Genomic DNA, 18729 nt, shown 5'->3' with positions numbered 1-18729 from the left:
GTGTAATTTTGATACAGAAGAATGTAAAAGTCATGAAGATGATCCCCTGTGTATAATCCTATGCCAGTAGAAACCCTTAGTAGTCCCTTAATTTTAAATTAATAATTATGCAAAATGTCTTGGCATTAATGGTTAAATCTTGGGTTAATTTTTAGAAAACAATTGAATATCAGTTAGTTGTGGTAATTATAGAAGCTAGTCAGGTAGGTTTTGGATAATTAGTTGTTTGATACTTGGTTAGAATAGCCCTAAAATTAGCAAGAGAATTTGTGGGAAAAAAAAGATATTAATCTCTTCCACCACTTATGCTCTGGCAAAGCAATGCCTTTGAGTTAACGATATCTTTCTGTTAACATATAGAAACTTTTTTTTTTAAATCTCCTCCCCCTTCCTCACTTGGGCAACATATGCATTTATTGCACTGCAAAACAAGGTGGAATCTTCTGCGCAGAAGAACTGGAAATAAATTTTCAGAGAAGGCTATACTGTATTTTTTTGGTTGAAGATGTGACTTAAAATTAATTTGGTACACTAGATGACAAAATACACTTTTTTAAAGATTTTGAATTTTTTGTGAGTACAGGAATTACAGCATTTTAAATACTTAGTTATATTTTGGCAATGGGTCCTAACAAATACCTTGATCAAACAGATAACACTGCAAACTCTGTTGGATGCTCTACCTAGTTTTAATGCATTTGTTTAACTAGGATTAGCTATTGCTGAGGCTTTTTCATGTGCATTAGAATTTCAGTGCTAAAAATAAATGTATTTTTATAAAAGTGTCATTTTGAAATATTTCTAGCTATTATGACAACATTTTAATAAAAAAATCTTTAAGCACATCTGATCAGTTTACTTGATAGCTTGCTCAGAGGTACTCTTAAAAATGCAAGTTAGGATTTCAGAGAAAAAAGTTTTTATACTACAGTGCGTGTCCATAACTGCCTCCCATACTCTGGCAAAATCTTTTTTATTTAAAAAACAAAAAATTCTGTATTAACATTATTAAACTGACCTGGAAAGCTACCCTGATTTTTATAGATCTGATCCACTGTATTTACATGGGGTTTGTAAAGCTGCTTGTCAGTTAAACAAGCTCTGAAAGCCCTCAGCACAGAGGTTATTAGAGTTGAATAATATGGATTTAAAGGATTTAGAAATTCATTCTAAATCCCTGCTATACTTTTGAATGCATTTTTATTTTTTGTTTTTTTAAAGAAAGCATATTAAGCATTAGGATGCCTTCTGAATATAGTCTGTATTTTATTGAAATCGCATGGATAATCTGGTTTGTCTAGATTACAACTGCAGTGATCAGAAAAAGATTCAGAGCTTTTTGAAGGATTGCCAGTGGATGTTAGTCCACTCGGGCAGAAATGAATGTAAATAATCTGGTAATTGGGAGGTCAAATCTAGCAGTAAAATTAACCTTGTAGAATTGTGGCCGCTTAAATGCAATGCCTTGATATTTTTCTTTTAAGATGGTTCTATTTTCTTATGTTGCTGTGCTGTCTTGATGCTTTAATTGTACCGTGCTGCTTCATCAAAACAATTTTGTTTTTATTTTATCAAGGAATGTATTTATTTGTAGCCCAATTAAAAAATACAGACAAACTCAGTTTTCTATCTAGAAATAGACAGAAACATGGTGTGCTGTTTATTTTGACACATTTTCACCTACTTTCCTGAACGTAATTTGAGGTATAGTTTTTTAATTTGTTACACGATATGTTGCAAATGGAGATTCTAGTGTTTGACTTTTCCTATAAGTATTTTTGAAATAGTTGCCCTCCATAGCTATTGGTTTTGACTATAAATAGATTCAATAAATTTTGACTATACATTGATTTTAAAAGTAGTAAATTGCAGATCATAAGAGAGTGGGTCATAAGAAAACTTTCTATCCTAATTGAAGTAGGAAATACCTCATATCTAGTTTGAAGCTCCTCTTTCTTGCTAAATGTAAGCTTGTTAATCTTCCACTAAATAGCGGGAATATAGGTACTAGCAAAGAGTACTGTATTGTTGAGTAGGACTTAGGGTTACCTTTTGGAAAATGTAATATTTTCTTATATGATTGTTGTAATTAGAGTTTTAATCATGTCTACAGATTGGTTTTGGAAAAGTGAAGAAGAAAATCTAAGCATAAAAGACCTAGTTTTAGTATAAAAATCCCCAGGAGTACTTACTTATTCTACCACCTGCTTTAATAAGTTACTTGGAGAACTTCACTAGTGTGAGCAGTAATAAATTTTTAGGTGGACCAAAATGTTCATTATAGTAATCCGTCCCTGAAGTCATGAAAGCACGTATTACAGATGTCCAAGAGGAAAGGCTGCAGTTTTCAAATCTCTTAGGAAGAATGAGGTGTTAATATTCTTCATGGAATCTTTATAATCTTATGATTAAAGCTTTAGAAGAAAAGATGATAAATTGAATTTTGTATGCATGCATTTGACATTTCTTACCAGTCAATAGACTGTGCAGTCTCTACATAACTAAGGTCTTACTAAATAGGCAACAGATGCTAAATATTATCTTCAGCTTTGTTCAGCCAACTACCATGTGCATGCTCATTGAAGAGGTTTTCATTGTGAGCGTAACATAACTGTTCATGTCTGAATTGCACTGGTGCCACTTTTGTTAGTTCCCTAGATGACGTGAATTAAGGCTTAAACAACACGGAAGGTGTTTTGTGCAATATAAATGCTGTGGTACTTAGAAGTGAGATTTAAGTTGTCTCCCTAGTTCCCACCCCACTGTTACAGTGTGCTTGAAAGACTGGCTTTCTGGAGATCCTGTGGAGTCTATACTGTTGCAGTTGATTTAGAAACCTATGTTAAGAAAAATAAAGATCTAATTGGAATGAACTTAAAATGTTACCAAAATTACTACAATAAATGTAATATGTGATAGCTAGGTTAAAGGTAGTCTAGAAAAGAGTAATAAATATATATAAGTATTTGTAAGAAGAGAACTCATTTACTCTCCATTGCTAGCAGATATTTTTCATTGTCACCTCTGAGAAGTGTAATACACAAACTCTGTGCAAATGTCCTTTTCATATTCCTTTGGATGCTGAAATTTTTGTGTGATGTATCACAGACTTCAAACCACTGGATGCTCTCTCTTTTCTTCTGCTATATATGTTTTAGTAATACATTTTAATTCTGTTCATATCCTTTGGTTTTGCGTTAACAAATATTTTACTTGCAGAAGTTTTTGAACTTGACTAAACTTGTCCAACCCACAATATTTATCAGATCGTGCCTATAACAAGGTCAGTTACTCTCTGGCTTCGATGTTGAAAAGCGATTATGATAACTGAATTAGCAACCAAAATAAAAAAAAATCCCCAAGTCTATATTGAAATTAAAGTATATAATTAAATAAAGAATGAACAAGTTTTAGTAAACTGCATAAGTACATTAGACATAACACTTGGCTGTTTGCTGAATTAAGAAAAACGCTGTCATCGTCTTTGTTTACTGGTGATAAATTTTTTGCTGTTTTCTCTATGACAACTCGTATTTTCAGAAAATTTGAACAATTTCAAGCATATTCTTTCTGCTGTAACCACTCTGTTACTAAATGTAGGGGATTGAATTTCTCATGCTTGAAGTAATCTCAAAGGTGTTTGACACGGTGTGGTAGTGGTTTTGGTTTTGCTTGTTGCCTAACCTTTGGTTAGGTACTAAAGTACCTAGTTGCGAATGTGACAGATCATAACTTTTTGAGTCTTGATATGCTGTATCTTGTTCCCCAATACCTTAAATGATTTTAGTTTTAATACTTCAGTGCTGAAGAAGTTATTTCATGAAATAAGCTTTCTAAAAGAACTGTTATTTGCCTAAGTTTCTTACAGCACAGTATTTCTAATTTACTGTTAACTTCATCACTTATGTGCTTCAATAGTTCTTGTTTAGCTCTGATTATAGTATTAGAATGGTGTGTGTCAGATATACCCAGCAGATGCAAGTGGGTCTATCTGACATATGCAGATTATACATGTCGTGCTGGTATTCACTACATATGTACTTAGGCATTTATTGGTTATTTCACTTAGAAAACATGCTGTATAAAGGGATGGAATGAATGCTTCTTAGGCACTGTTGTCTGCAGTTTGACTTTTAATTGCCAGTAGGACTTTTTGGAAGAGACTTTAAGAAACAACTTCACTACTGTTGCCAATAATCTTAACAACTACCTTAAGTTAATTTGGGTAGTAAAAATTAACTTCTATATGTGGTTACTATTATCAGTGTTTACTGTTTTGGCAATGATAGTACCATCTGTTTTTTCAGCTTCTTCCCCCTGTAAAATCGCATCAGATAGTCTGGTTTTCTCAACTATGCAAAACAGTTGCCAAATTCCACTGGAACATATTTTTAATACTCAAAATACATGCTAATGCAGTTAATGAAAGATTTTGCAATTTCAAAATTTTATTCCTGAAACATTATACCTTTTTTACTTAATTTGTTAGATGAGAGTGTCACAGATGTGTGTGTAAACTACTCATTCTTTATTTTCAGTGAATCTACTGTGGGGTCATTGAATAAGTTGTGTATATGATACACTTGTTTTTATTTGGTAATAGTTCTTATTACTGCTTTTCTTGAACACATAACTGCATAACTGTGTAGCTGTTTACTGTTGACGTGTGGTGTTGAATCACTAGAAATATAAAATAATGCATCAAATGTATTAGAGATTTTCTATCCAGAAGAAAAGAGACTTTCTATTTCCTTAAATTACCACATATTAAAAATCTACTAGTATCTTTTGTACTGGATGAGATACTGGCCATACTTTGAAATATTTCAACAAAATGTCTTGACTGATTAAAAAGGACTGTAATGTATACTGAAAGGCTGTGTCTTCTATAAAACCCTGTTGGTATCTTATTATTGATGGCACAAGTTATTCATGGTGATTATGAATTAAAAGAAAAGATTTCTTAGGTGTATTAATTTTCTTGAAAGTAAGTGTGTGTGTGTGTGTGTGTGTGTGTATACATATACACACACACATATATAATAAACATTGCTACTGCTGCTACTGTAGATAAAGCTTTGTGATAAAGTAGTCATTGCAAAGATGGGTATTTGCTTATGATGCATTAAGTGAACAAATGTAAGAAAATGTTACTGCTAGAAAGCATTTTCAGTGTAAGGTGGACTAAATTGTCCATTTTAAAATTATTTTTACTCTTCTGTAAACTGTCGGGATTCAATTTTTGATGCTTAAAGTAATCTCAGAGCTATCTATAATGTTATGCTAGAGGTTTTTGCTTTATTAAACACTAAACTACCTAACTAAAAGTATGATATTAACTTCTCAAAGCTTAATATGATGTATTTTGTTTTCCAATACCTCAGATGGTTTTATTCTTATTTCAAGTCATATTGCATAATTATATTTTTGTGAAAGCAAGTATCTGATAATTTTTATGGTTATCTAAAAATTAGCTCAGAGAGTAAGTTTGGAAATACTTATGGAGAAAGAGGTGTGTTAGCAGTACTGTAAATAAATGTTCCTTTAAAAACAAGAGAAGAAAAGCTCCCAAACCTGCTAGTTGTGGTATGTCAGTTAAAGTTGTTGGTGGGTTCAGAGTATCATCTTCTGACTGGTGCAAAGACCTCTTTCTTCCATTTATAGTATGTTTCATCAGCATAATGTTATCTTTTATATTCTACTGTAGTGTTTCTAATTTAAATGTTTTACATATCACAGAATCACAGAATCACTGAGGTTGGAAGGGACCTCTGGAGATCATCTAGTCCAACCCCCCTGCTCAAGCAGGGTCACCTAGAGCATATTGCACAGGATTGCATCCAGGCGCATTTTGAATATCTCCAGAGAAGGAGACTCCACCACCTCTCGGGGCAACCTGTTCCAGTGCTCTGTCACCCTCACAGTGAAAAAGTTTTTCCTCATGTTAAGATGGAAGTGTCTGTGTTTCAGTTTGTGCCCATTGCCTCGCGTCCTGTCGCTCGGCACCACTGAAAAGAGTCTGGCCCCATCCTCTCGACACCCTCCCTTCAGATACTTGTACACATTGATAAGATCTCCTCTCAGCCTTCTCTTCTCCAGGCTAAACAGGCCAAGCTCTCTCAGCCTTTCCTCATAAGAGAGATGCTCCAGTCCCCTAATCATCTTTGTGGCCCTTCGCTGGACTTGCTCCAGTAGTGCCACATCCCTCTTGTACTGGGGAGCCCAGAACTGGACGCAGTACTCCAGATGGGGCCTCACCAGGGCTGAGTAGAGGGGGAGAATCACCTCCCTCGACCTGCTGGCAACACTCTTTCTGATGCAGCCCAGGATACCATTGGCCTTCTTGGCCACAAGGGCACATTGCTGCCTCATACTTAACTTGGTGTCCACCAGCACTCCCAGGTCCTTCTCAGCAGAGCTGCTTTCCAGCAGGTCAACCCCCAGCCTGTACTGCTGCATGGGGTTATTCCTCCCCAGGTGCAGGACCCTGCACTTCCCTTTGTTGAATTTCATGAGGTTCCTCTCTGCCCACCTCTCCAGCCTGTCCAGGTCTCTCTGAATGGCAGCACAGCCCTCTGGGGTATCGGCCACTCCTCCCAGTTTTGTATCGTCAGCAAACTTGCTGAGGGTGCACTCTGTGCCTTCATCCAGGTCATTGATGAAGAAGTTGAACAAGACTGGACCCAGGACTGACCCCTGGGGGACACCGCTAGCTACAGGCCTCCAACTAGACTCTGTGCCACTGAGCACAACTCTCTGAGCTCTGCCATTCAGCCAGTTCTCAATCCACCTCACTGTCCACTCATCTAACCCACACTTCCTGAGCTTGTCTATGAGGATGCTATGGGAGACAGTGTCAAAAGCCTTGCTGAAGTCTAGGTAGACAACATCCACTGCTCTCCCCTCATCTACCCAGCCAGTCATTCCATCATAGAAGGCTATCAGATTGGTTAGGCATGATTTCCCCTTGGTGAAGCCATGCTGACTACTCCTGATCACCTTCTTTTCCTCCACATGCGTGGAGATGGCTTCCAGGATGAGCTGCTCCATCACCTTTCCAGGGATGGAGGTGAGGCTGACTGGCCTGTAGTTCCCTGGGTCCTCCTTCTTGCCCTTTTTAAAGACTGGGGTGACATTGGCTTTCTTCCAGTCCTCGGGCACCTCTCCTGTTCTCCATGACCTTTCAAAGATGATGGAGAGTGGCTTAGCAATAATGTCCGCCAGCTCCCTCAGCACTCGTGGGTGCATCCCATCAGGGCCCATGGATTTGTGGGTGTCAAGTTTGCTTAAATGATCTCTAACCCACTCCTCCTCCACCAAGGGAAAGTCTTCCTCTCTCCAGACTTTCTCTCTTGCCTCCAGGGTCTGGGGTTCCTGAGGGCTGGCCTGACCAGTAAAGACTGAAGCAAAGAAGGCATTCAGTAACTCTGCCTTCTCTGCATCCTTCGTCACCAGGGCACCCACCCCATTCAGCAAAGGGCCCACATTTTCCCTAGTCTTCCTCTTGCTGCTGATGTATTTGAAGAAGCCCTTCTTGTTGTCCTTGACATCTCTAGCCAGATTTAATTCCAAACGGGCCTTAGCCTTCCTCGTCGCATCCCTGCATACTCTGACAACATTCCTATATTCATCCCAAGTGGCCTGTCCCCCTTTCCACTTTCTGTAGACTTCCTTCTTCTGGTTGAGTTTTGCCAGGAGCTCCTTGCTCATCCATGCAGGTCTCCTACCTCCTTTGCTTGACTTCCTACTCATAGGGATGCACCGCTCTTCAGCCTGGAGGAAGTGATGTTTGAATATTAACCAACTCTCTTGAACACTCCTTCCTTCCAGGGCCCTCACCCATGGGATTCCTCCAAGTAGGTCCCTGAAGAGGACAAAGTTTGCTCTCCTGAAGTCCAGGGTTGCGATCCTACTTGGTGCCCTGCTGCCTCCTCGCAGGATCCTGAACTCCACCATCTCATGGTCACTGCAGCCAAGGCAGCCCCCAACCTTCACATCTTCCACCAGTCCTTCTTTGTTTGTTAGTACGAGGTCCAGCAGCACACCTCTCCTTGTTGGCTCCTCCACCACCTGGGTCAAGAAGTTGTCACCAATGCTCTGCAGGAATCTCCAGGACTGTTTGTGCCTAGCTGTGTTGTCTTTCCAGCAGATATCGGGGTGGTTGAAGTCCCCCATGAGAACCAGGGCCTGGGATCGTGAGGCTACTTCCAGCTGTCTGTAGAAGGCCTCATCAACTTCCTCATCCTGATCAGGTGGCCTGTAGTAAACACCCACAACAGTGTCACCTCTATTAGCCTGCCCTTTGATCCTTACCCATAAGCTCTCGACTCGCTCTTCATCCACCCCTAGGCACAGCTCAATACATTCCAGTTGCTCTCTCACATAAAGAGCAACTCCACCACCTCGCTTTCCTGGCCTGTCTTTCCTAAAAAGCACGTAGCCATCCATGACAGCACTCCAGTCATGCGAGCTATCCCACCATGTCTCTGTAATGGCAATGAGATCATGGCCCTGCGACCGCACAGATATCTCTAGTTCTTCCTGTTTGTTCCCCAAGCTGCGTGCATTGGTGTACAGGCATTTCAGGGAGGTGATCGAGCATGCAGGTTTCCCAGGAGGGATAAAAGAGGGTCCTCCATAGCCACATCCCATGCGCACTTCCCTGGCTGCATTCACCTGTTGGAGGCATCCTATAAAGCTGTTTCAATTAAATACATAAATACATGCTTTTCTTTAGTAAAAACATACATGAAAATAAGTGCTCCAGAATAATTCAGTTTTAAGAAATTTGTCGATAGTTAGGAATAATGCTAATGTTGCTTATGAAAAGGGTATTCACATTTACCAGACAATATCTTGAGTGTCATACACATTCATCACACTTTCTTCAGAATGCCTTTTCTATTCTTGCTGCTGTTCACTTCTACTTTTTTATTCTTTCATTGCTACGCTTAGCATTTTAACCTGTAACACTTTGTTACAGTAAAACTTGGGAACATTTGGGAGATCACTTAATCTTAATGGAGATTAAATGATCTCCCAAATGTTCTTAAATTGGGGCTCTATCATCTGAAGACACAGAAGGTTTCCTCCTTACTATCAGCATTGCTGCTTACTCAAGATAAAATTGCCAGATGTTCTCCATTATAACATCCAGTTTCAGTTGCTTTTTAACTTTGCCATATTTTAACTATTGAACCAGGCAAAGTCTTGGTCTTCAGCTGCCTTGGAGGAGGGGGAAGAAGGTTTCAGAGAATGAAGTGAGTAGGAAACGCTGCTGTCTGTGTATTTATTTATTTATTTTAAAATAAGCTAAGCGACCAAAGTATTTTGAACCTCCTTTTGGGCAAGTTTGAGTTAATTCCTGTTTTAGGGTATAATCTGAAAAATGACTTGGGTATGGGAAGGGTGCACGTGAGGTACAGTTTTCTGTCCTGATGAATATCCACTTAAAGCTGGCAGAATTATGTCTAACAGTTGACTGAACTGGAGAGAAAAAGTTTGTAATTGAAAAAATATAATTAAGGAGAGTATTACTACATTATTATTACATTATTGTGTGTAAAAGTAGCAATCTCAAAACAGTAAAGAGAATCCAGGATGGCATAACTATACTGAAACTGATTTCTACAGGAAGTTAAGAATTAATATTCAATAAGACTGGAGATTTATGTCTGCAAGTACTCAGTTGTAGTCATTACAGTGTTGGACACTCCCCCGGACTTAAGCCCTAATGGGGATCAGGAGAAAGGTGAGACCTAATGTGCATTATGCCAAATTATTAGAAATCTGCATATACTGTGATAGTATGTTTTCCTCTGAGGTGTCCTTTGTGGATTGTTATCAAAGAAAAAGCTCTTATATAATTTGGGGATTCTGTAAGGCTCAATTTTTTTTTACTTTTTTAATATTTAAAGTTTTTTTGAATTTTTTTTAGATTTTTAAATATTTAAAAAATATATGTATATTTTAATTTTGCTGTATTTATATGGTGATTATTATGTCTTATTTTTAGTTAAAGTCCAGATAGTAGAGCATCTTTTGTTTTTGTTATCATGAAGAATTACTGAGATTTTCCTGAGATTTTACTTTAAGTAGTGCTTACTCTGTGGATAAAACATTGCATCTTCAAACATGTATTATATCTGAGGAAGGTACAAGCTTTCTGAGGCTTTTCTCAATTTGTTTAAAATTGAAATAGGTTTTTAAGAATAGCTTATTTGGGCTTCTTTCCAATGATTGGTAACTAGCTCTGCAAATTCAATGTATAGTAAATCATTGGAACATTTGCTAATAGCACGGTAGAATGAATTAGTTTTTAATTCAGCAAAATAACTTTTAACCAAATGCATGTGTTCATGCTCTCTCTCTTGCTAGGTTTGGATATTTTAATCAGATTTTTTTCAAAATTCTTCTCCAGCAATAAAGGTGAAGAAAAAAATTTTTTTTCATTGGATAAATTAGGCTTTCCTATATTTTACTTTTGGGTTTCAAGAGAAAACACAGAATACAAGAGGAACAATAAGAACATGAAACATAGCACTACCGACTTTCCTCAAGTCCCTCATGATTTTAACTTGCATGCAATTTCTTAAATACTGTGTGTTTGCCATACCTGTATAAAAAAAATCAAATAGACTTCTCTGCAACCTTTTATAAGTCAGTTACTGTGAGTCTTTAGCATAGTTCATTCTTTTTTCCTTTATTTCTTTTATTTGGGGTATAGGAGCTGGTGTGGTGTAGAAAGACTGTAAAAATGCTTGGTCTGCTTGCGGGATAATTGCTCTCAGCATAGGGAATACAAGCTGTTTTTATCAGAGCATTTCTGACACGGAGGGCATGTTGGGCAGGATAGAAATTTTGTCAGCTTTTAGGAGTGTCATTTGCCACAGAGCAATCATTAAAATCCCACAGTGGGTGCAAACATAGAAGTCAGAGGAGCTCTTATGCTTCTCCTAATGTATTTGGTTCTGCTTAAACTCCTTCAGTAACCAAGAACCTCATGTACGGTCTCCAACATACTGTTTGTTGTGTTAGAGTGTATTTCAGGCATTAACTCAAAGTGCAACAAATGGCTTACTTGCAGGATCTTGCTGACATGAATTTTGTACGTGCTGAGGACTTAAGAAAATTCATGAGTTTAGGAAGCTGAGGGCATGGGAATGAAGATGCAGCAAAGCAGGCAAAGGGGGGGGTAGCAGCATGGTATAACTGGCTGAAAGTTTAGCAGATGGAGGTTGAGAAGAGCAACTGAGCTCTGCTAGATACTGTAGTTCTTGGCCTTTTGTGAATCAATTTCATTTCTTCTGGAGATTGTTTCTTGAGTTCTAATTTTGAGCTTTTATAGGAAGATGTAAGAACACAAAAATAAACTTAGTCCAACTCTTCTAATAAACAGGAAAATGATTATGGAATACTGCAAATGAAAGTGTTAGTCATACGGACACCTATTAAGCATAGAGGTCCATTACTTACTGGGGAAGGAGAGGCTAACACAATGAAGTAAAACAAAGTATTTGAATGTTTATTGTTTGCTTATTGTTGATGTAGAGACTGTTAATCTTAACATGGGACATGACTGCTTTATTTTTTAACACATTCTCCCATTCTAACATATATGAGTTTGTATTCAAAGTGATACAGTTTGATCACCTTAAATTATAGATTAGATTAAATTACAGATAATTATTCCTGGCTTTGATTCCTTAAAAGTAGTAAAACAAACAGTATTCCTAAACACACGTGTGTTATTTGTAGGGGAACCCGTGATGATGAAGATGGTTGTAATTGGTGAGAACACAGGACAAAGAGTATGAGAAATATTGAATGAGAATGTGATAGAAATGGTCCTTGAATTTATTAGATGTATCTGGTTTCAGTAATTGTGTTTGACAAGGTATCTGGCCTGGCAGATAAGAGAAGCAATAGGTGCTGATGCAACTGGTTTCTGGTAAAATTTTTGACTCTGCTCCACTAGAAGGTTTGATCTACACAGTGTTTCCTGAAGTGTGGTGTGCTGGCCACTGGTCTGTACATGGCCGCTTCAGAAGAGAATTGTAAACATTTCTTTCTTATGGAGTTTTCAGCTAGAACTGTGAGGTAGCAGCCCGAGAAATTGAATGTTGACCATGATCCATTGGTACAGAAAGTCTGGGAATCACTTGTTGAAATAACAGTAACTGGCTTAAACTGTAATAATGTAGTACTGTTGACTATAGAATCAACTAATACTGCACCCCAAGTGGGGTCCTGCAGAGGTCTCCCTTGACTTGGATCTCTTAATATGTTCAAGAGTAGCTTGCTCAGTGGAATAGAAGGTACACTTAGAAAACACTTAAGTTATACCAAATACTTTTAAAGACAATTAAAATTCAAAATACACTTGATAAATTAGTGCTTGAAGTCAACAATGTGAAATTCGTTAGACAAATGTAGAATATGTTGGTGAGGGGAGATCATAGTTGCATATAAATACAAAACTGGGGAGAGTGGGGGACATCAAGGTTGTATATGAATATAAAAATGGGCAAAACTGACTAGGCAGAGGCATGGGAGAAAAATATCTAGGGTTAATGAACTTTGAATGAAGTATAAGAACTGAAATTCTTCTGAGGGAGGAAAAAGCTGGGATGCCTTAATAGGAATGTGGTTTGTAAGATAATTCTTCTGAGTAACTTATCCTTGGTGAGGTCTCAGTTGACGTACTGCCTTGTCTAGGCATCCTGCTTTAAGAAATGGAAACTGGAGTGTCCAAGAGAGGTAACGAGAATGGTCAGAGTTCTGGAAAGCATACCTATGCAAGAAGATTGAAGGCATTAATACATACAGCTTGAAAAGAAAAGACTGTGAGGGGTAGAGTTATCTCAGAACAGTTTATAAGGGCTCTTTGTAAGAAGAGAATCTTCTGGGAATAGCTCAAAAAAAAAAATTGGCTTAATTTTTAACAGAATATATTGTGGTTAGATCAGCAGTTCCTCAAGTAGAAGCCACAATTCTAAATGGGGTCCTGACAGTATGAATAAAGCTGCAAGCTTGAGAGTAATAAAGATTTCTCCTTCTCTTTTCTTGGAATCATGAGTTGTTTTATTTTCATCTTTATCCAAATTATTTTATGTCTTATAATTTGAATTAATTCTCTTATTAATAATGATCTAATCTAATATGAATAATGAAGTGATGTCACAGCTGGTAGTTAATATTTAAGGCTGCTGCCTTTCTTGGAAGACAGAGAATGTAGTTGTAGTCATCTTGTATTGGTAAAAAGAGAGCTTTCAAGTCAGATGCACAGTATTCTGTTTTTGCCTTTTCAGTGGAATGGGATGCATATATAAAGACTGAGTAGTGTGCAGGAAGTGCAGTTGGGGAGAAAGGCAAGTTAGATGCTGTATGCATAAGACTGCTGTGATTTTTGGTATTAAGCACAAAATGTGAAAGAAACACAAGATTTGATAACGATTCAAGAGAGAACTTTTATCCCTTTTAGCTGCTTTTTAGCCTAGTCCAGTCTTAGTGAAAGTTGCTTAATTCTTAATTTCCTGTGATTCACAATTTGTGCATGCATTCACAAGTACCTTTAATTTTTAGTTTTTTCTCCCTGAGGATTGATTCAGACTTCATGATATATCTTTGGGTTTTGGAGCTTGAAATACTAAATTACTTTAGGAGTGTATCTTCCTTCAGGACAGTTTAGCCACAGTGAAACATAAACATTTTTGTTAAAGAACTTTAATTTGCTTGTGTTCATAATTTCTGCTCACTCCTAAATCATCTCTGTTTTTTGCAGTTTTATAAGGATTTCAAATATGTTGAATAGTACTTGAAACCAATTTTAATTAGCTGAGGAAATGAAAGCCAACAACTTTGTCATAATTCCATTGTAAAGCTTTGTTTACAAGAATCCAAAATAACCAGACTTCGATGTTTACTGTGCGGTTTCTTTTCTTTTAATATGTATGCTACAATTCAGTATTCAGTCTGAAATTTCTGGGTTTATGTATATTTCGAACCTGATGCTACGTTTGCACTGTAGTTGTCAGAATACTGCTATGTATTCTTAATGCCTTCTCCTATTAATGCTTTTTTTTTTTTTTTTAAGTTTTGTAGTTATAATTTCCAGGGTGTGTGATTGAAAATAATGAAAGAAAAAAAAAACCCTGGAAATAACTATGAAATAATGTTTCATATGTCAGAAACAGTTTAGTAATGGCTAAATGCCAGGATTATTGTGTTCTAATGAGGGGGGAGGGGGCGTTGTCTCATTATATTGATGTTAGCCAACTAAAATGGAAGGTTTCTTCTGTATGTATACTCAACTGATTAAAATACATGACTTACAAAGAATCACATCTGTTTGTCGCTTCCACTATTTTTATTTATACATACATACACGCACACATATAATTTATATATATACACAGACATACATATATATATACACATACATACACACACACACACAGACATACATATATATATATATATCTCAAATTAAACATTTTCCAGAAATGTTTCCTGTAAAACCTAAAAATGTATACATAACAATCTTCAGGTTTTTTGCTGAAGGAACTTTTATAGAATGTGGTGATAAAGAAGAGAGTTTCTGTAGGAGATGGGTGGTGGACCAGCAGCCTGCTGGCCAGATGGAGTCCACCAGAACAATATGTAAGGGCAAGAGAGAATGTTTTTTGAAGGCGGCTTACATGTAGGCAGAGAGCAATTGAACAGGAGACCTAGAGGACTTCCCTGAAGGGCTTGTGGCCCCATGCCGTCATGAGGCTGAACCTACATGAGTCACCTGATCAGTCCCACCACATGGAAGTTGTGCATGTTTGGTCATGCAGCAAGAAACTGTGGGTTTCCATGACATGATGCACCTTGTTGGTCATGTTAGTGATGAGGAAGGAAGGACGCAGATTTTGTCACATGCCTTATAGGGCTTCTGTAAGAAGTAAGGTGACTTAACCTGGAAAAAAATTATGAATACCACTGCATTAGACTACCAGATGATAAGTTGAAAGGCTGTTTTCACTCGAAATCAGCCTCTTCCAGAGTAGAGATCGCATAGGTATCTAATATACTAAATCCAAAATTGTTACTTGTCTCGTCTCATTCTTTCACCTCAGGTATTTAGTGTAGTATTTTAAATTGGTAAACACTTGGTAGTGTTTTAGAGATGAAAATACACTTTGTTGGATTTTAAATTAATTTTGTTTACTTATGTTTTATAGATTTTTTTTTTTTTTTTTTCCAGTTTAACTTTGTTGGAAGAATCCTTGGACCCAGAGGACTAACAGCTAAACAGCTTGAGGCAGAAACAGGATGCAAGATAATGGTCCGAGGGAAGGGCTCAATGAGGGACAAAAAGAAGGTAAGCTCTTGAACGGTAGTATAGTTTCAGATGTATAGTTTTCTTTCCTAATGCAAAGGAAAAGGGAATACTCCCCCCCGGCCCCCCCCAACTAATGTTCTTAGTATATGCTTCTTTAGCATTTACAGACTTAATGGCTAACACTTACAGCCTTTTTTAAAGAAAGTAAATGTTCATGCCCCATAATGGTACAATTGGGAGTCTAACTAGCAATTATAAAATATTTTGCAGTAATAAACTAACTTCTAATTGTAAAGGTGAAACTGAAGTTAAATATGTTTTTTTAAGGAAAGATCATTAACCTTACAGGTGTTCTTAAGAGCTTTCTTGTATTGAAATACCAAAATCGTAGCTTTGCAAGTAATGCGGATTGGAAAATGGATTTAATGTATTTGTGGCAATGAATTTTGTCTGTAACGAGTGAATGAACAAGCACCACATTTCTGCATTTGTTTTGAGTTGGAGGGGAGTTGAAATGTAATTAAGGCTGTTCCTTGCTCTCTACTGTAATACATATGCTCTGTCCATATAAGTAGGGAAACTTTTGTGTTCAGGATGGAGCCTTCCTGAATGTCAAGTTGGCATGATGGTATCTCTTGAAAGTCATTGTTTTTTTTGCAATTTTATTTTCTAGACATTTTTTTTCTCTCTGGTTACTGCTTGTTGAACTTGTAACTGCACCTCTCCACTTCAGTTTGAGATGTGCACTTAGTAGTACTGTTTTCCTTTTAGTTACCATAATTGTTTTTTCTTTTGGTTCTTTCTTTAGAAAACCCCCTTTTCTTACCTGATCTGCCACATAATATGTTCTGTTGCACATAGCAATAATGGCATAATATGGTATGTAGCACATAGCAATTAAAATAGAAAGCTAGTGCCTACTCAATTAAAAAACACAGACTTCTCAAAGCTATTGAATGACTGTTTCAAACTTCACGTTTTGTCATGGCCCTTTTTTTTATCCTACCTATAGCTATTTCTGTTATTTAGATTGCTAACTTCTGAATAAAGATCTGTTCTGAACTGTGAGGGGTTTTTGGTTGTCTAGGTTCCGTAGAAGTAAGAGGGTGAAGTTGTCTTAAACGATGCTTGATTTATGAAGGATTTATAGGAATTTCTTTTTTAAATCATTCTAATTTACATCCTGAATTCCTTCTACCTCCTAGTTTGCATGAACATTTAACATGTAAACTAGTCTTGTTATTATGGAGTTTTAAACTAAATCGACAAGAACTTCTGGAGTTGATATTTTTGAAATACAGGTTTCCTATAATTGGGGGCTGATATGAGACATGAAAAGTTTTATGAGTATTAAAATTTCAGCATGTTTCAGTTGTCATATCAAGTTGTGTGGGTGTTGATGCTGTATGTTGAAGCAAAGCGTATGGTTGCCAATATGTGAACAGTCTTAGTTCCATAATCTTGCTTATGACTATTAAAAGTATTCACTTTTTTTATACATTCTACTATATTGTAGAAAAGAGGCTATTCTGGGGCGGAAGATTTAGTGGAGATGCTGCCTTCCTTTTACAGTTTGCAGACCTACCTTAGTTTTCATTAGACTATTACAGCTATGCTGGAAAGCTGCCACTTTTTGACTGATAGATTAATTAGAAGTTAAGACTCCTGATTACTCATGCGTAACATCAACAACAACAAATATTCTTTAAAATGTGGAAGGTTCCAAAATTTACATTAGAAAGGATGAATTATCAAACTACTAACCTCAAAGGAGAAGTATTAATCCCTTAAAAATGAGAATAGTTTAAAGTTCATTCAGCTCTTTCCTACTTAACCACAGCTTTTAAAATACAGATTGCATTTTTATAGCTAGTACAATTCTTCAATTCTACTCATAAATGAATGTCTGTTTATCACCACCTGCTCTTTCTTTTAGGAATGAAAATTCTGGGTCTGGGGTAGTTCATCAGGAGTTAGGTTATGTAACTTTTATTCTGAATAAAATTATTAGTTTTGGTTCATTTATGTTCATAGGTATTATAAGCTAAAACATTTCAGACATCTATTCTTCATCAAGCTTGTAATTGAGGCCCCAAACTTAATGGTCTAGAAATAATGCCTTACTATTAGTAGTAAACATATGTATATTTAAGAAGGGCATTAACAATGTTGCTCTGATAGATCCTTAAAAGTTTTGTGGACCGGCTTTGCTATGTGGAAAAGCATCTGATCCATTTAGTTGTGTTAGCAATAGCTATCCTCGCAGGCAGTTACAGTAGTGGAAAAAGAGAGAAGAAAAGTCCAAGTACTTAAGACTGAAGGCGTTCTGTTTTGGTGCTATCTGTAGGGAGGCACCTATGTTCCACCAGCAAGTGTAGTATATGTGCTTGCATTATGTCCTGAGTTCACATGAGAACATTCTCCACTATTGTTGTTGGTCATCCGCTTGTGTTGCGACTTCATCCATCCAATGTTCATCCAGCTCTTGGACTTTGTAAAAAGTCTGTTATATTTACTGTCCGTGATCGCCTTCCACTATGCTTCAAAATCCACCCTTTCCTGTGGGGAATCATTTGTATAGTTTACTGTCTGGAAAAGCAGGTTTACTGTCTGGGAAAATACCTTATCCTATAGAAGTGGTCTTTTTGCACTTTTTTTTTCTCCTTTTTTATAAAGCTCTGTTCCAAAGAGAATATGCAACGCAAGCTAGTGGAGTTTTGTCTTTGAGGAAAAGCTTGTAGGAACTGGGACCTTCTGAATATGAGTCTGCTTCTTTCCTTTACCTGAAGTAAGAAAAGGAAAACGATCTGCAGCAAAGTCTAGTTCCAAATGGATCACATGGAAGGTAGTACACACTTCAAGCACTGACCAGACCAGTTGGTGGTGAATCTTTACTTAGCACAGTCTGCGTTAAGACATTTTAGATTGGGTGGATCATTAATGGAATGTAAAGATGTCTTAAAGTTATTGTTCCAAAATAGGACAGGAAAAACCAGAAATCTGTTACCTCTTCTAAGACATCCATTGTCTGATATTTTTGGAGCACAGGGTGCTTGACAATTGATAATTTCATGAGATAATACTACAATTAGTGTTGAACAAGTACCAAACAAATTGGTTGATAGAAGCTATTTTCATGCCATCCATTTCTAGTCTTTCAATAGCTCTTTTGCTGTTCTGAGGTGATTTGTATTAGTCACTGGTCTGGTATATTTTTCAGTCAGTGGGCTTTTTGTCTGTGCTACAAAATGTTCTCTGGTATTTTGCGTGAGCTACCACTGTTGCTGCAGTAGCAAACATCACTTAAGGACTGATTACAATGCAGTTTACAGTGCATCTTGTACCCCAACTAGAATAGATCTTTTGGACTGTTTTTCTTCTAAAAATAAGAACAATTGGAA

The 18729-nt window shown here is 37.0% G+C and overlaps 1 protein-coding gene across 6 annotated transcripts in view; it reads left to right on the top strand.

Moving 5' to 3' along the window:
• Nucleotides 1–18729, top strand: part of QKI (QKI, KH domain containing RNA binding) — a 173445-nt gene that overhangs the window by 56482 nt on the left and 98234 nt on the right. For all 6 annotated transcript variants that reach the window (XM_067293502.1, XM_067293504.1, XM_067293503.1 and 3 more), the window contains exon 3: nt 15251–15367. In XM_067293502.1, the coding sequence (XP_067149603.1) occupies nt 15251–15367 (117 nt within the window). The remainder of the gene's footprint in view (nt 1–15250; nt 15368–18729) is intronic.

Source organism: Apteryx mantelli, chromosome 3 (assembly GCF_036417845.1).
Source record: "Apteryx mantelli isolate bAptMan1 chromosome 3, bAptMan1.hap1, whole genome shotgun sequence".
Lineage (NCBI taxonomy): Eukaryota > Metazoa > Chordata > Aves > Apterygiformes > Apterygidae > Apteryx > Apteryx mantelli.
This window is presented reverse-complemented; position numbering and strand designations above follow the sequence as displayed.